This window comes from Tenrec ecaudatus, chromosome 6 (assembly GCF_050624435.1).
Source record: "Tenrec ecaudatus isolate mTenEca1 chromosome 6, mTenEca1.hap1, whole genome shotgun sequence".
Taxonomy (NCBI): domain Eukaryota; kingdom Metazoa; phylum Chordata; class Mammalia; order Afrosoricida; family Tenrecidae; genus Tenrec; species Tenrec ecaudatus.
In genome coordinates this window covers 17,814,282-17,831,442 of record NC_134535.1, presented here as the reverse complement: position 1 = coordinate 17,831,442, position 17,161 = coordinate 17,814,282, and the positions used below count along the sequence as shown (strand labels likewise).

At 51.9% G+C, this 17,161-nt stretch overlaps 2 protein-coding genes and 1 long non-coding RNA gene across 5 annotated transcripts in view; 2 read left to right on the top strand and 1 right to left on the bottom strand.

The window, feature by feature from the left end:
• Positions 1–17,161, bottom strand: part of SYN3 (synapsin III) — a 511,043-nt gene that overhangs the window by 292,140 nt on the left and 201,742 nt on the right. The window lies entirely within an intron of this gene.
• LOC142450727 (uncharacterized) lies at positions 136–10,250 on the top strand. 2 transcript variants are annotated; one of them, XR_012784953.1, is made up of 3 exons: positions 136–251; positions 8,739–8,818; positions 9,450–10,250. It is a non-coding gene; the product is annotated as an uncharacterized LOC142450727 (long non-coding RNA). The 2 variants fall into 2 exon arrangements; XR_012784954.1 differs by having other exon boundaries at positions 9,447–10,250.
• The window catches only part of TIMP3 (TIMP metallopeptidase inhibitor 3), a 55,417-nt gene continuing 54,902 nt past the window's right edge, over positions 16,647–17,161 (top strand). The window contains exon 1 of the mRNA XM_075551020.1: positions 16,647–17,002. Within this exon, the coding sequence (XP_075407135.1) occupies positions 16,882–17,002 (121 nt within the window). The 5' untranslated portion in view covers positions 16,647–16,881. The remainder of the gene's footprint in view (positions 17,003–17,161) is intronic.

Sequence of the window (17,161 nt, the reverse complement as noted above, 5' to 3'; positions counted from 1 at the left end):
GGGCAGGATCGCTGGGCTGCCCTCCAGCTGGCTCCCGCTCCAGGCCTCCAAGCCGCCTGCACATTGCCGTAAAAATGCAAGGCATTCCAGCCATTTTAATTACTGGGCGTTGCATAAGCCAGCAACTAGTTCATACAAAGGAACAACAGACCCCAAAAATGATTTTTCAACATGCCTTCGCCTCCCTGCCTCCTTCCCTCCTGAAACCACCCTTCCATCACTAGACGAAAAGGGCCCCAGGCTCCCACCAGGTAGGTGTGCGCACTCTCTCGGAGTTTGCTCCCGCGGTATTGAGAGCTTTCTCCTCTGAATTCTGGAGGCTGAAGTAGTTTCAGCATGGAAAGTTACTGGTCAAGTTCCTGTTGGACAGGCCAGGATGACCGTGGCTCGCCATGACATACACACTGAATCAGGGCGCAGGGTGTGGGAGGTCTGCCTGAACACCCAGTTAGAGGGCTTTTACTTCTAGACATTCCAAAATGACTCCCCTAGAAGGGCCTATCCAAGAACCCCAAAGCCGACAGTCGAGCATTACCAGGCTACTTCTAAACAGCTTGTGAGGGGACAGGGAAACCTCCAGGCTTCTTCATTCTGATGTTCTGGTATCCTCTTCTCAATGAATCATCTCACTTACCAATTCCTTGAGGACCTACTGTGTGCTAAGCGCCAAGAAGAGGCAATTCAATGAGCCTTAAAAAAATCAGTCCACTTTTTCTAAAGAGGGTGCAAGGGAAGGGAGAAGCAAATCTGAGATCATCTCTGAGGGGCGGTTGCGGGGGAGGGAGGAAGGCACCCAGTACCAGGGGACAAGAGTGGAAGGAAAGGCTACTTAAGAGGAAGACGCTCATTAACAATGTTGTTTTGATAATAAGTAATAACAATGACCATGGCCATTTGCTGATGGCTGGCTGCGTGCTGCTGATTCCGCGAGATCGTCTCCACCGAGCATCTCACTGATGGCGTGTGATTCTCAGAGGTAGACAGACACCATTGCTACCCCTATTTCACAGATGAGGGTATTCACACACAGAGATGTTAAGTGACCTGCCCAAGGTCACACAGTTAGGAAATGGCCGAGCTGGCGTGAGGAGGAATTGAAGCACTTGCTGATGGCGATCAAGGATGGCAGCCGTAGGATGGATTACAATTCAATGAAAAAAAGACCCAAATCCTCACAAGCGGACCCACCGATAACACCATCATAAGCGAAGAAAAGGTTAAATTTGTAAAGGATTTTGTCTTGCTTGAATGCACCCTCACTGCTCATGGAAGCAGCAGTTCAGAGATCAAGGGACACATGGCATTTGGGTGAATCTGCTGCACAAGACCTCTTTGGGGGTTGAATGACAAAGGTGGTCTAATTCATAACAGTGGCAAAATGACAGTGATGGAGTAGTAATGAAAATAATTTTATGGTTGGGGAGGGGGGTCACCACCACATGAGGAACTAACTGTATTAAGGGTAGTGGCATTAGGAAGGTTGAGAACCACTGCTTTAGAGGATGGAAAAGCAAGGATGTTCCTTTGAGAACTAAAGGATTCCTGACCCAAGCCATGTTATTTTCTTTTTTTTTTTTTTGCCATGTTATTTTCAATCACCTCCTCTGCACGTGAAAGTTGGACACTGAATAAGGAAGACTGAAGACGACTGAACACATTTGAATTGTGGTGCTGGAGAAGACTCCTGAAAGGACCACGAACTGCTGAACGGACACACTGATCTGTCTTGAAAGAAGTACGGCCAGAATGCTCCTTAGAGGCGAGGATGGCGAGACAGACTTTGCCTCCTGTACTTCGGACACGTTGTCGGGAGAGACCAGTCCCTGGAGAAGGGCATCATGCTTGGTAGAGGGCAGCTAAAAAGAGATGGATTGACTGTGGTTGCAGCCATGGGTTGGAGCATAGGAACCATTGTGAGGATGGTCTAGGACGGGCAGCGCTTCCTTCTGTTGTGCACAGGGTCACTATGGGTCAGCACCAACTTGATGGCCCCCATCAACCACAATGACAGCAACAACATGCCATCAGTAGGACATCACTGCTGATTTCAGACAGATCTTAGCTGAAGGCAGAGAACACCAGACAGATGTGTGGGTCATAACAAACAATGGGTAACGCTGGGAAGAATGAGAATTCTAGGACACGTCATTGTGCTCATGCAGAATCGGTATGTGAACCTAGAGGCAGTGACCAACAGAACAAGGGGATGCTTCCTGGTTCAAAGTCAGCAAAGGTGTGGGTCAGGGTTGATTCCTTCAACCATACTCATCTAATCTGTATGCTAAGAAAATAATGTGTTGTTGGACAGTGTCAGATATGACAAAATAATCATCATTGATACATTATCAAGGGTCCATGAGGGAGAGGGGAGCAGGGAGGGAGGGGAACAATGAGGAGCTGATACCAAGGGCTCAAGTAAAAAGCAAATGTTTTGAGAATGATGATGGCAACAAATGTATAAATGTGCTTGACACAATGGATGTATGGATGGATTGTGATAAGAGTTGTACAAAAATGATTTAAATAAAGGAAAAAATAAAAGAAGGTGAGAAGCTAGACTAGATGAAGAAGCATATGGAATCAGGACTGGAGATAAGGCTCATGAACGCCCTGGAATATACAGATGACACAGCCCTTCTTGCTGAAAGTGAGGGAGAGTGAGGAACTTACTGATAAAGATCAAAGATTACGACCTTCGACATGAATTACACCTCAACACCAAGAAAACAGAAATGCTCCCCACCAGAACCACCAGCAACATCATGCTAAATGGAGAAAAGGTTGAAGTTGTCAAGGATTTGTTTTAACTCGGGTCCACAAGAATGCTCATGGAAGCAGAAGTCCGGAAACTAACAGTGTAATGCGTTGGGTGAGTCTGCTGCAAAAGATCTTTTTAAAGAGTTCAAGGCAAGGAGCTCACTTTGAAGACTAAGGAGCACCTGGCCAAATCCACTGGTATTTTCAAGGGCCCCGTACGCATACGAGGACTGGTCACTACAAACGAGAATGGAAGAACTGATGCATTTGGATGACAGTGTTGGTGAAGAATCTGGAACGAGCCATGGATTTCCAGAAGGACAGACAAACCTGCTTTAGAAGAAGTATAGGCAGAATGTTTCTTGGCAGTGAGTTTGGAAACACATACCTCTGACTTGTTTATCAGGAGGGACCTGTCCCAGGAGAAGGACATCCTGCTTGATGAAGTAGCAGGTCATTGGCCAAGAGGAGGAAGAACCGCAAGGAGATGGATTGACACAGCGGATGCAGAAGAAGCTCACACAGAAGAGCAAGTGTGAGACAGGCGGTGGGCAGGTGTTTCCATGGTCTAAGGGGGGTGGTACTCTGAGCTGGAACTGACTTGACCATACATAAGAACAACCATTCTTGTATTTAATCAGAATAAACATATAGAACTAAATGCGCAATAGTGGTTGTGTTGAATGCCTGGTTTGTTCAAAACCAGAAAATCTAGCCATCCACCAAGAAGGCAGTCTGAGCTGGCTGCAGGTCAGGCTGGAGGGTGCAGAGCCCCACTCTTCAGCAGTCCTTCGCCCCTCAGCCAGGTGAGGGAAAGGGAAAACACTCCAGGCCAAGGAAATAGCCAGAACACGTGTTTCAGGCATGGGTAGGAGTGAAGAGACAAGCAGCAACGTGTGTTGTTTATAAAAGCAGCTTTCCACCGCTCACTCGGGGCAGGGCCCAGGGGGAATGCGGAGCACAGGTAAGGGGATGAATGTTGAAATCTGGCTCCTCCACTTAGTCACTGGGTGAGCTTGGCCAAGCCACTGAACCTCCGAGCCCGAGTTCCATTTTTTGTAGAATGGACATATAGGAAGAATGGTTCCCACATCACAGAGTTATGAGAATTCACCAACCCAATACCTGCTAGCTTCTCGATACAGGATCTGGTACATGATACACACTCAGTAAATGTCATCTCTTAGGGCAAGGTATGTCATTTTGTTAGATTTTGGTGGCTTCCTTGTGGCGGTGGTGCTAGGAAATGATGCCACGGATCTTTCAAATACCAGCAAGGTCACCCATTGGTTCAGAAGAGCTTCCAGACCAAGGTAGACTAGGAAGAAACACTTAGCATTCTGCTTCTCAAAATTAGATCCGGAAAACCTTAGGGATCATCCCCTAATTTTGTCGGATACCCGGCTGGAAGATCAGCCTCTCGATAAAAAGGTGCCCCAAATACACAGCGGCCACAAGAATTGGCTCATGCATCCCGTTTTAGGGTACAAAAGTGACCCCAATTAAGGAGAACATTTATGAAGTCTTACCCAGGACAAAGACACGTCATCCATCGGGTGAAGGAGGGAATAGTGGCATCTGAGGATTCACAATTTCACAGTCAGGATGGACAGAGGAATTTGTCATAAATTCATGGTCTGTGGCAGATCAATACATCACAGTTATAGGTGGGACTGCAGAAGCAGAAATCGGACCATGGTGGGATGCAAACATTATGTTAGATGAGTGGTTCTCAACCTTCCTAATGCGGTGGCCCTTTCATATACTTCCTCATGTGGTGGTGACCCCAATCACAAAATTATTTTCGTTGCTACTTCATCACTGTCATTTTGCTACTGTTATGAATTAGGCGACCCCTATGTAAGGGTCGTTCAACCCCCAAATGGGTTGAGACCCACAGGTTGAGACCTGCTGTGTTAGATAGAAGACTTTACAAGATTGGTCCAGGGCCTTCCAACCTAGTCAGGGTGGCTGACAGACTATGACTCATGACTATGAGACTCCCAGTATCTCCATGAAGGACACACTCAGGCAAGTCCCTAAGGGATACACTTCTCCCTGGGCTGAAAGGAGAGAGTTGGAGGTAATCCATTTTCCAATGTGCTCTGCCTGAGGGCAAGTTTATCTGATCAGAAGGAATTCGATGGAGGCTTGGATCTACATGGGGGCCTCTGCTAATGGATTCTGGGCTTTCACTGACATCCACAGCCTTCTGCAAACTAGGCCCTTGAAATTTAAGCTTTAGTACAAGATCCACGATTGCAAAGATGGAACACAGGGGAGAGATGTTTTGCTCTGCTGTGCATGAGGTCACCCACTTAACCGCCATAAACAATGGCAGCTACAAGTACAATTGGTCCTTGCAACACCTCTGCTAATTGGATATCTGTTTTTGTTTTAGAGAGAATAAATAAAAATAAAAACAAACTCAGAGGAACAGAGTAGATGGAGGAGAAGGGACTTGCCTAGCAGGCTGTGACTCCAAATGCTGGGCTCATCCTCAGGCCTGGATCAAGCTTCCCCAGGAGAATCTGCTAATAAACTCTATGCCTAACTAAATGTCTTTTCTGGTAATGGCCAAGTTGGATTCGTGTTCACATGCTCCGTGAGGAATTCTGGGAAGGAAGACCCACAGATGACAGAGACTAGGAACCTGCCCCTTGTATCCAGTCCTTCTTATTTCTCAGCATGTCCACCTTCTCCATAAAGGGTCAAAGTAGAACAGCATTTAAGAGCATGGGTTTGGAGTGAAACCTTCGGCTTCAAATTCCAGAGCGGTGGCCTGCTGGCCATGTATTCTCAAGCAATTGGCTTAACCTTTCTGTAGAGTCTTCATGTCTGAGAAAGAGGGATGGTGAAGATCATTCCATCGACCTCCCAGCCTTCTCTCAAAGTATCAGCATGACTTTGTATATTCAACCCCCTTCAAAGTGTCACCTATCTGTCAACTAGTCATAGAGTAGAGCTTGCACATTGCTGGGATGCTGGAAGTTGTCGCACGGGTATGCTAATTCGCAGCAGGGTAACCCGTGGTGGGTAGGTTTTAGTAAAGCTTCTAGACTAAGAAAATCTAGAAAGAAAGCTCCGGTGATCTACTTCCAACCATTAATAAAAGACCCATGGACCACCACCGAATGAGGTCCAATACAGCGCTGGAAGATGAGCCTCCCAGATTGGAAAGCCCGACACAATAGCCACTAGGGACACAGACCCACCAATGAGGAGGCAGATGGCATAGGAGATGCAAAGTCACCAGGAGTTGGAGCCAACCCAGTAACAACTAACAAGAACAACATCAAGTTTTCATTTTTCTCATCCTCCTTTTTTCTCCCCCCATTTTTGAGTATTAGTTACACAGTCACAGGCTTGGTCGGTCTCATTCATCTTTACACCCTGGGGGCTACACTCTGATAGACACATAGGTTCTCAATGAGAATTCACTACGAGCCAGGTGCTTACGTCACCTACCTTGTGTTCGATCCCCATGAAGGATGAGCTCTCTCTTCTATTTACCACGAGGTATTTGTGACTCATGAATGACATGTTCAAGGTCACACTACAAATATATCTAAGGAAGGATCACTGCCATCATTGACCTTGGTCCCCAACTCTCCTATGTCTGCCTTTGAGAATACTTGATTAGGAAGCTTCGAAAGATAATTACATTCAATACATTTGAAGAAAGTGCCGGGGGAGGGGCTCCTTGATTACCTCAAGGTCATAGAGTTATTGTGTGTGGGCAGAACTGGGATTAAAACCTGGTACACTGCCTCTGTCACAGGCTTGAAATTTCCAGGGAAAATGGAGCCATATTCAACAGCTGTTAATATGGGCTCATCAGCATTCCATCCGCTTGCTCTGGGTGCCGGGCTCTTTCTTTATAATACACATGTAAATTTTCCCGTGGCACCCACCCAATTTCTGGGTAAAAGAGGGCACACTGCACTCCCATAAATTGTCTGATGTGTGATTTCTCCTGCCTTTTCTCCACTGCGAATCAGGCAACGGTGAAGATGCTTGTAACCTGCCTGTTGATAAAGCTCCTTCCTGACCCCAGGAGGAGAGTACTCTCTCTTCTCTCTTCATTCTTCTTCTTTCTCTCTTTCCTCTTTCCCCTCTCTGTCTGACCCTAAGCTCAGAGAGCTGAACGAGAACCCAGAAGACAAAGAAAAAGACCAACACCTCAAGTGCTCATGGACAGAGACTCTGCAGCCTCCAAAACGTGCACTGGCTTGGGAAAGCGACTTCTGGGCCTGAACCATATCTGAGCCATGTCCTTGCTTAGAAAAAACTTAGGCCTGTGATTAAATGCCTTTGAGTCTTGGTTTTCTTGACTCTAAAAGAGTATCTATAAAATAATATCAGAACCAGCCCAATGGCAACTAATACACACGCATACACACAGTGTTGTGAGGAGCAGAGGGATACTGTATTGAAGTACCTTGTCCATCAGAGGTAATCAATAAAGGCCAATTCCTTTGCTTTTGGCTTGTCTTGGAAAGCTTTTCCAGCGGTCCTGCCCGGGATGATGAATGCTACAGAGCAGGGAAACCACTGCTTACTTAGTCTCTCCCATGGGCCCAGCCCGAAGTAGCCTGGGGTGATGGAAAGAAGATTAGGTGCTAAGGACCTCGACTCCTTGCCTTGTTTGTGACCCTAATCCAGGGTGGCCGCATGAAAGCCCACCTCCGGCCTCTTTCAGTACCGGTGACAGGAAGGGGCAGGATCATGAGTTCTCTCTGTGTCTGTTCCTCTGTCTGACTATAACATGGATCCCCAAACACCTGCCTTCTCCCAGGTTGGGCCACCAGCTCTGGGAGCTCAGCCACACGCGATCCTCCAGCTGGAGCTCTTCGGGCTCCTCTTTGCTCTTGTGTGTGCCCCTCCCACTGGGCACTCCTTGGAAGTAGGTCTGTGCCTTCTGCCTTATTGGAGCCCTGGTGTCTAGCCCATAGCAGGCGCTCCATCAGCATGCGGAAACTATCTGAATTAAGGAGGAAGGAAAGAATAGAGCCCTGTCTCTGCCCGAGAGTTGACCATCACATCAGGGCACCCAACACAGGCTCTACCCGCAACCTGGAAATAAGGCTGCCTGTCTTCCACGCACAGAGATCGCAATGTGCACACACCATGCCCACGTTTAGTCATTGGGGTAGGAAATCCAGATGCAGGCAAGGCAGAGTTGGCAATCTGGGGACACTCGGGGTCCCAACTAGGTGACCTGGGAGGAATCAGGGGGTGGTGACTTTCATTTAAAAAGTAGAAACCAAATGAAAGAGTCTGAGGGGAGTCAGCAGGGGGCCAGTGGCCAGGCTGGATGGAAGAACCCAGAAAGGCGAAGAGCCCAAAGTTGGCTATGTGGCCGGCATGGTCCAGACAGAAGGGCTCTTGCCAGATGCTTCGAGCACTGCTGCTGTCTTGGCCAAGCCTGTGCTCCTGGGAGAAGGAGCATTTCAACGTGTGTCAGCTGAAGGACACTTCTGAAAATGATCTCCTCCTCACACACACACACCCATGGAGGAGGCGCTAAGTTCACACGGAGTTCTTTGTCGTTATGGGGAGCAAAGGTGGGATGATGGTGACATGAGTGCTCCAGATGACAGACACCGTGACGCAGCACATGAGAAATAAATGCATGGGACTGTCTCTTGCTGGCCTCTTATGACTCATGGAGAAGGGGGTTGAATGTACAAAGTCAAACTGATACTTCAAGGGAAGGCTGGAGGTCCGTGGGATGATTTTCACCATCCCTCTTTCTCAGCTATGAAGACTTGTCTACAGAGAGATTAACTACATTGCTCAAGAATACGTGGCCAGCAGGCCACCGCTCTGGAATTTGAAGCCCAAGCTCCTGGATCCATCAGTTCTGGAAGACAAATCTAGTAGCGTGACGGGTCTCTATGGTATAAAAAAGGAGGAGGGGTGGAGGGAAGGTCAAGAGAACTCTCATGTGGTCGTGACGAATGTATGTTTCCCGGCAGATGAGACGGAAAGAGGGGAGCATGCTGGTGGTGTGTGTGGGGTCCCGGCAAAGTAGTCGTGCAGAGTGGACCAGGTTCAGGTAACGGAGGGCTAGAGTGGGAGGCTGGGAAGAGGAGGTGGAGGGCGGCACACGTGTCAAATGGATTCCAACGCAAGGCGGGCCTGTGTGTTTTGGAAGAGACCTGTGTCCTGTAAGGTTTTCCCTGGCTGGTGTTCTGAGCAGGGGCTCTGCACGCCCCTCTCAAGGTGCCTCTGGGAGAACGCAGACCACCCACCTTTATGGTTAAGTTAGATTCTGAGGAGGTCGGGGGACCTGCCAGTGAAGTTGTTCAGGAGGAAGTTGGATAGAAAAGTCTGGGACTCAGGAGGGTCCTGGTGTCTGCAGGGCACTCCCCGGTGTGGCTGGCACAGTGGGAGGTTGGAAGCTCTGGGAGTGGGTGGGATTAGCCAGGTAGGCTCTGAGGGCTGAAAAGGAAGGAGAGTCTAGACAGAAAACCAGGCCATGCCTATATTCTCATGTCGGTGGGAAGACTGAGAAGGTAGTCGGAGAGGTAGAGAGCCTAACCTTTGACTCAGAGTGGAGTCTCCTGTGCCAGGTCTAAAGGAGGGCGTGGCCAAGAGCACGGGAGACGGGGGCATGGTAGGAGGCGGCGGGGGGCACTTTCAGACCTTCTGCCTATTAAAGGACAAATCCGTTTCCGTTCCAGCAGGTTCCACCAGAGAGAGCCTTGGCAGATGTCAACTCTTCAGCCTGGGACGATTCGAGGCCAACCAGCCACCCAACCTGCCCCTCCCAGCCCAGGAGAGGGCCGGCTGTGACCCTCCCCTCGTGGGGAAACCTTCAAAGCAACCACAGAGAACCTACTCATTTCTAAAGGAAAAACACACGCGCTCTATGGGCGTAAGGAAGGCATTAAGCTGAGCTAAGGAGAAGTCCTCCTCCCGCCACTTCCTATTCGTCTTCGTGGAGATCACAGGCTCCCAGAGCCTACGGGCGATTAAAAAAAAAACAACCCAAGGAAACAACAAAGTGAAAGAGCTGGAAGATCAACGCAGCTCCTCATCCGTTGCCCACCACCCTGGCAAACATACGGCACGGCATGGGTCTGCCGCACACATGTGTTTTCCAGTTGCAGCCAACAACTCTTAAACGGAAGGAGCTTCAACTCCCCGGCGGGGCTGGGGGAGCGCTGGGGCAGGAGAAGACCTGCAAGTCTATCCCATGAAATCGGCTCCAGGTGGAAGGCAGATCCAGAGAGGACATTATTACCTACCGCCTTAGGTTCCGAATGACATGGCGGTGGGCGGCTGGCCCAGCAAGGGTCTGGCCAGGGCACGGGGGTGCTGGGTGGACCAGGGCTGTTGCTTAAAAGGCTATTTGGGACATAATGGCTTTCAGCTGGGCTGTGGGTTTGTGGGGAGGGCATTGCGGTGAGGCTCTAGGGGGAATGGGGAAGCAAAGAGGTGGCTCCCTCTGAGGCAGCTAAGTGACACCTACGCTGTCAGCACCTTCTCAGGTTTAATTTCCAGAGGCCAGCTCTGCCCTTGAAGAGTAGGCTGTGGCATTCCCTCCCCCACCTGTCCCTGGGGGGACGTGGAGTTTCCAGATCTCTTCTGTGGCCCCCAGACCAGTGATTCACAAGTCTGGACCTTCCAGAGAGCGGTTCCCCTGGAGCTGACTGCTGGGAGCCAGGCGGGGATGGGGGTGGGTGGCTGGGGGTGGGGGAACGTGAAGGAGTTGGGCAGCCTCTGACGGGATGCTGACAGAGAGCTTTGTGGCCATTGCTTAGCCTCACTCCCTCAAAGGCACTGGGACCCAGTGACTGCTGTGGAATCCTGCCTCTCCAGTCACTGCAGAGAACCCGTGCAGACGGCAGGCTGAGCGGACGGGTGTTCTCTGGCTTACAGCGCCCCCTAGCACTGGCCAGAGGGAACAGGGCTCAGGGAAGTCTCCAAGGAGCTGGGCTCCTGGGCTGGGTGCTGCCACTGGCGTTCAACCCTTTCAGCGCCTGCGTCCTGACCTTTCCGAGAGCACAAGCAACCCACCGTCCTCAAGGAGCATATGACCCAGGAAGGGAAGCAGATAATCCACAGCCCATCAGACTGCAGCCATCTGATCAGCATGACCGACAGCTACCCACAAACCCAACTCACTGCATCCTGTCGGTTTTGACTGGTAGTGATCCTCTACAGCGGCGGTTCTCAACCTGTGGGTCACCACCCCTTTGGGGGCCCAACGACCCTTTCACAGGGATCGCTCGATTCATCACAGTAGCAAATTACCGTGATGAAGTAGCAATGGAAATAATGTGATGGTTGGGGGGTCACCACCCCGTGAGGAACTGTGTGAAAGGGTCGCGGCCTGAGGAAGGTTGAGGACCGCCGCTCTACAGGGTTTTCAAGACTGCAAAACTCTCCTAGGGCACAGTCTCTTCTTTCTCCCACAGAGTGGCTGGGAGGGTTGAACCCCCCATGACATTTTGGCTCGGCTGATTGCCATTGAGTCAATTCTGACTAGAGGACCGGGTAGAACTGCCCTAGGGGTTTCTGAAATTGTAACTCTTGGGCAGAAAGCACTCTCTTTCTCCTGTGAAATGGCTGGTGGTCCAACGACCGGTCTCTGTCAGTTAGCAACCCGGTGCAGAACCAGGACACCACCGCCAGCTCCACATCTATCCCACAACACCACCAGGGCACTGGAAGTCTGCCCAGTGCTGTGGAAATGGGTAGCATGCAGGGCGAGAAGGATGTATAGCAGGGAGCCTGATCCAAACTGGGTGGGGGTAATCATAGGAGACATCCCGGAGGAGGTATTGTCTAAGCTCTGAAGGATGTGTAGGAGTTCAATGAATTTCAGAACAGGTATTGAGATAACAAACCATGCCTCCTACTTTACAGGGCTTATGACCCACGGGGAAAATAGATAAACCCATTCCTACAACTGGGTCTACCAAAGACAAGACCAGACTCTCACTCTCTCCCATGCCTCCGCCATCCCCACCCTTTCTGAAACAATTGTTTTCAGCCCTGGAGGAGAGAACAGAAGAGTAACTCAAGACACATTGATCGGGAGCTTGATGGGTGCTTGTCTGTCTTAGACACTCCCGGTGTGTCGCACACCTGTTTAAGTGGCACGATCTGTCTTTCCATCAGCAACCCTGACCTTGTCTGTCGGAATTCCCCATAGACTCTTTGGCTGCTGGAGCTAAGAGGGCTGTTGGGGACCTCTGAGGTAGCTTTTCCCTCTAAGAAACACTGAAATTGAGGCCTGTCTGGAATAGGCCTTGGGTGGTGTGTGTGTGTGTGTGCGCGCGCGCACGCGCGCACACGCGCGTTCCTCCACTCAGAAAGAACCGCTTTCCTGTAGGGCTTTGCAGAGGTATGCTCAGAATGTTAGCCAAAGGCACTCACTAGGTAATCATTGAGAAAGGGGAGCGTGTAAACACAGCAGAGAGCCCTCTCAGGAGCAGACGGGGCACGGTATGTTCTGAATGGCGCACAGGTGATCAGCATGGTCAGTCAGAACACCTTGAGTCAGCAGCTCAGGTGGCTCTTTCCGGTGCCGAGCGCTGGACATTGTGTCTCGACAGGGTTTATCTACAGATCTGGAGAAGCTGGGTTCCAGCAGCTGTGAGGGCCTGACATTTCCACGGCCAGGGCGCAACCCTTGAGTCACATGCTGAAGCAGGGAGGACTCAAGCCCATGGGGATATCTGGAGGGAGCCCAAGATATCCTTGGCTCGGCCCCCTCACTGACTTTGAAACTTGGAGCAAATTCCTTCCCCTGCCTGAACTGTGTTGTTGTCCGGGCCTCCCCAGCCAGGACACTGGGTCTCCGAGGTCCTTTTCGGTTCTAAAGGTTTATGAGAATGCTTCCTGTGGATGCCGGTAGCTTGTCATTTGATAGGAAGGAGGAGGATGTGAAGTGCTCTCTTTTACAATACGGCATCCTGGTAGGCTTGAGGTCAGGGCAGACATAGGTTGAAGCTTCTGCTGTCCTTCCCTGATTCAGTGTTGCTCTGTGCTTTCAAGAGAGCTACCGTGACCTTGTTCTTAACTATGAGTGCCAGGCCCACTTGAGAAAGCCATTCTTCACCGTGACTAGGCCCATGGTCACCGCGGCGTCTTGATGGATGGATGTGAGGTCGGCTTGCTAAAAGCACTGACCCTGGCAGGTGGGCTCCCTGCAAGGAGGAGGCATGGGCCTTCTTCTTTCTCTTCTTCCGGGCAAGGTGGTAGGTGGATGGGATACCCCTCAATGCAGGCATGAGGGAGAACTTCCTCACAGAAAGGCTCTTGAGGCTCCGTGAACTCTAAAGACTGTGTGTTCCAGCTTGGGGCAGAGAAATGAAGCCCAAGAGGCAAGCTCACCATCTTCCAGATGGGAAAGCAATCAGATCATGGCAGCGGCTGGCACCATTAAGTAGCTGCCATGGGCACATGCTTTGGATGTTTGGGATGAGCAGCCTGCGGCTTGATGGTTAGCAGGAGTTTGAGCATCAAACCTGGTGGCATCCATGTCCCGGGGAAGTCCTTTCCTTGGAGAAACCATCGGCACTAAACCGTAAAATACAAAGAGAGTTGAAGAAGAGGAGGAGACCCCTATGGAGTAAGACGCTGACGCAAAATGGATCAGGCCTGGGAAAATCTTATAAAGCCTTCCGCATGACTAGCACTGGGCCGGGATAAGCGACTCTTGCAAATCCCTTGTTCAGTCCGCATCTCAGGGGTGCCGCCACCTCCAGGGAGCTGGGCTGCTGGCCAGGCTCCTGGGAGCCAGCTCTGTGTTCCGAGGACACGGAGGAAGAGTGGCCAGTGATCTCGAGTTTATACACATGGCCAGTGTGGTGGAGGAGACCGAAACCAAACCAACCCATTACCATGGAGTTGAGTCTCTGCCTCGGGCGACCCCAAGTGGGTTGGAGCAGAAGGGTGCTCCGCAGCATTTTCGGTGGCTGATTTTTTAGCAGTAGATCACCAGGCCTTTCTTCCAAGGTGCCCCTGGGTAGACTTTTGGTCATTTGGTCAGCAGCTGAATGAGCGAATTGTTGGCACCACCCAGACACTCTGGTTGGGAAAGCAACAAAACCCAATTTCATGGATCGGTGGAAATGTTAGAGGAAATGTTGACAGGGAAGAGATGCTCATGGGTTAGGCCAGGTCTAGAGCCCTGGTGGTGTCATGGTGAAGCACCGGGCTGTGATCGCATGGTCAGCAGTTCGAAACCACCAGCAGCTCTGAAGGAGAAGGACTAGGATTTTCCCTCCCCCCAGGGGAGGGAACCCCCAGGGAGTCCCTGTGAGTCAGCATTGAATCCAAGGCAGTGAGAGGGAGAGATAAGGTGAGATCACTTCTGGCATTTGGAAGAAGAACAAGGCACAGGACACTAGCTGTCCCTCCCCATGACTAAACCGTTTAAAATATTTCTCCAGAAAACAAACTCCCGGCCATGGGGTCATGTCCGACTCACAGCGACCCTGCAGGACAAGGTAGCACAGCCCCCGTGAGTTTCCAAGACTAACTCTTTATGTCTCCTTTTTCTCCACCAGAAGTGCTGGTGATTTCTAACGGCCGACCGACCTTGCGGGCTGCAGTCTACGGCCACCAAGGGAGTTGGAAAATTATTCTTGGAAAAACCAGTGACAATTTCTACGCAGGTCATCCTAATCTCATTTCTCTGAGCTGCAAATTGAAGGGTTTCTGAGAAAGAGGTTGAGTTTGCATTTTGGGGCCAGGACTTTCAGTCCTCGTGCTTCGTTCCAAATACCTGGCAGGTCTGTGGGCAAAACACACAGGTCTCTTGCTGACAGGATGAAGCGGGAGCAACTGGGAGAGAGACGCGGGGCAGACGGCTGGAAGACCCTAGTCGAAAAAGAAGGTTAGATTTCACTGTAACTGCTGCTGGAGTCCAGATGAAGAAAGGCCTGGTGATTTGTTACTGAAAATCAGCCAAGGAAAGAAAACATTGTGCAGTGGAACGTTGGCCACTACAGCGTTGGAAGAGGCGCCATCTAGCTGGAAGTTACCTGAGAGACGCAAAGGCTGCCAACAGCGCACTTGAGCAAGCCCAGGAAGGTCAAGGCGGTGTGAACCACAGTCAGGGTTAGTTCAGGTGACACGTAGCAACAGTATCAGAGTCTGGAGAAGTAGCCATCTCCAGGGGAAGAAGAATCCTTATGAGCAAATGAGCAGAATTCCCAGTGGGCGGTGTCAGTTTTCTCACCAGGAACGTGGAACGGGTCCCCTAGTACTTTTCCTTCCTGGAAGGATGGCTGTGACGTATGAGATGAGATGTGGAATGCCACCTATTATATATATATATATATAATGCATTGGAATTTGATTCTGAGCTATTTATCTATCCATTGAGAGATCAGAATCAAATCCCAATGGACTGTGACCTTACGGAGTTTCTGAGTCCGCTTTCTCCCACGGCGCGACTGGTGGGTTTGAACTGCCAACCTAGCAGCCCGACACTTAATCCCCGACCCCCAACCTTTCAAGTCAATTGTGATTGACGGTGTTTCCAGGACTGTTCTTCTTGGTGGGGGCAGACAGGCCTCACCCTTGGAGCTTAGAGCCCAGTGCCTAACCCCCAGCGTGCGCAGGACTTCTTAAACAGGATCAAGGCGATACTTCATCATAGGGGAGTCCTCGTTCAGAACCATTGGTAATTGTTTCTTACAGTTACTCGTCTAGGATCCGGTCTAGTTCTTCAGAATCTTGATGCAACTCAGACCTGGGTCCATTCACCCCCACATTCCTGGCTCATGGGTGGAATCGTACCGGTTCCACGCCAAGGTCAGCCCGTCTCCTTTGTTCTTCGCTGGAGCTCAGGGACTTTGAACATGCTGTTTCCCTGAGGAGCACGCTCCTGCCAGGCTGCCACCTAAGCTAGAACGCCCCCCACCCCTGCAGAGGCCCTTCTCTTACACCCCACTAGAAAGCAGTCCTTCACAATCAACCCTAACCGCCACGCCTGTTTTCTTCTCAGCACAGATGATGGAACAGGGGTGCATGTGTCTACGGATGTACTGGTGGATCACCTAGGACATCGGTTCTCAACCTGTGGGTCGAGAACCCTTTGGAGGTCAAACGACCCTTTCACAGGGGTCACTTGATTCATCACAGTAGCAAGATGACAGTGATGAAGCAGCAACGAAAACAATGTCATGGTTGGGGGGGTCACCACCACATGAGAAACTGTATGAAAGGGTCGTGGCTGAGAACCACTGACTTATGCGTGAGCCCTACGAGGTAGGGACTAGTCTGGCTTAAGGGGGGGGGGGGGCGCACCCAAGAGTCTTGTCAGATCCTTGTAGAATGAATCCACAACCCCATTCGAAAGTCGGAGGAGGGCAGGCAGTGGCCATCACATGCCTTCTCTAGAATCCAGGCATGCAGGGAGGAGGTCGGCCAGTCTGGTCTGCACCGGGAGGTGGCTGGCCAGCATTTTTTCCCAGGCGTCCCACCACGGGCCACTGCGGCCAGCGTCACCAGGGCCTGTCACCTCTGACCTGCAGAGGGGGCTGTGCTGGAGGTGGGCCATAGTGGATGGAGGGTTAAGTCCTAGGCGCCTACTGTGCGGGATGAATGTAGGCGGAAGGTGGAGACGAGAGGGGGGTCTCGAGGGGGGGGCGCTGCTGAGTGGGCCGGTCGGGCATGGCGCGCCCCAGCCCACCCACTCGCGTGGCCACCGCGGCGTTATTCCCTATAAGGAGCTGAACGGTCCGGGCCGGCCCCACCCCGCGCCCCGTGCCCCCCGGCCCCGCCCCCTTTTCGGAGGGCCGATGAGGTAATGCGGCTCTGCCATTGGTCGGCGGGGCGGGCCCCGAGAGCCCGAGGGGTGGGGGGGTGCCCGGGGAGCCGCCTATATCACTGGGCCGCCTGGGCGGCGGTGCAGAGCGAGCAGCGGAGCCCTGCTGGACGGCGTCCCCTCCTGCTCCTCGCCTGCGCCAGGCTCCTGCGCTGCCCCTTCGCTCCGAGCGCCCGCTGCCGCCGCGCCCCCATCCCAGCCCGTCCCGTCCGGGAGCTCCCAGCAGCGCGCCCCAGCCCGAAGTTGCCCTGCTCGGCAGCTCTTGGCCAGCTCGGCTGCAGCAGCCCCACCGGCGGCGCGCGGCAACTTTGGAGAGACCAGCAGCAATGACTCCCTGGCTGGGACTCGTCGTGCTGCTGGGCAGCTGGAGCCTGGGCAACTGGGGCGCCGAGGCGTGCACATGCTCGCCCAGCCACCCCCAGGACGCCTTCTGCAGCTCCGACATTGGTAAGCCCCCGGGGCCCCTACCAGCGCCCCTCGATCGCGGGTGCCCTCTCACACACCGCAGCCAGCCCGGGGCGCTGCTCCGGATAGCATGGCCACTGCTCCCTCTTTCTGTGCACTGGGGGGTTGGGGTGAGCTGGGAGGACTCAGTTTCCTCCAGCG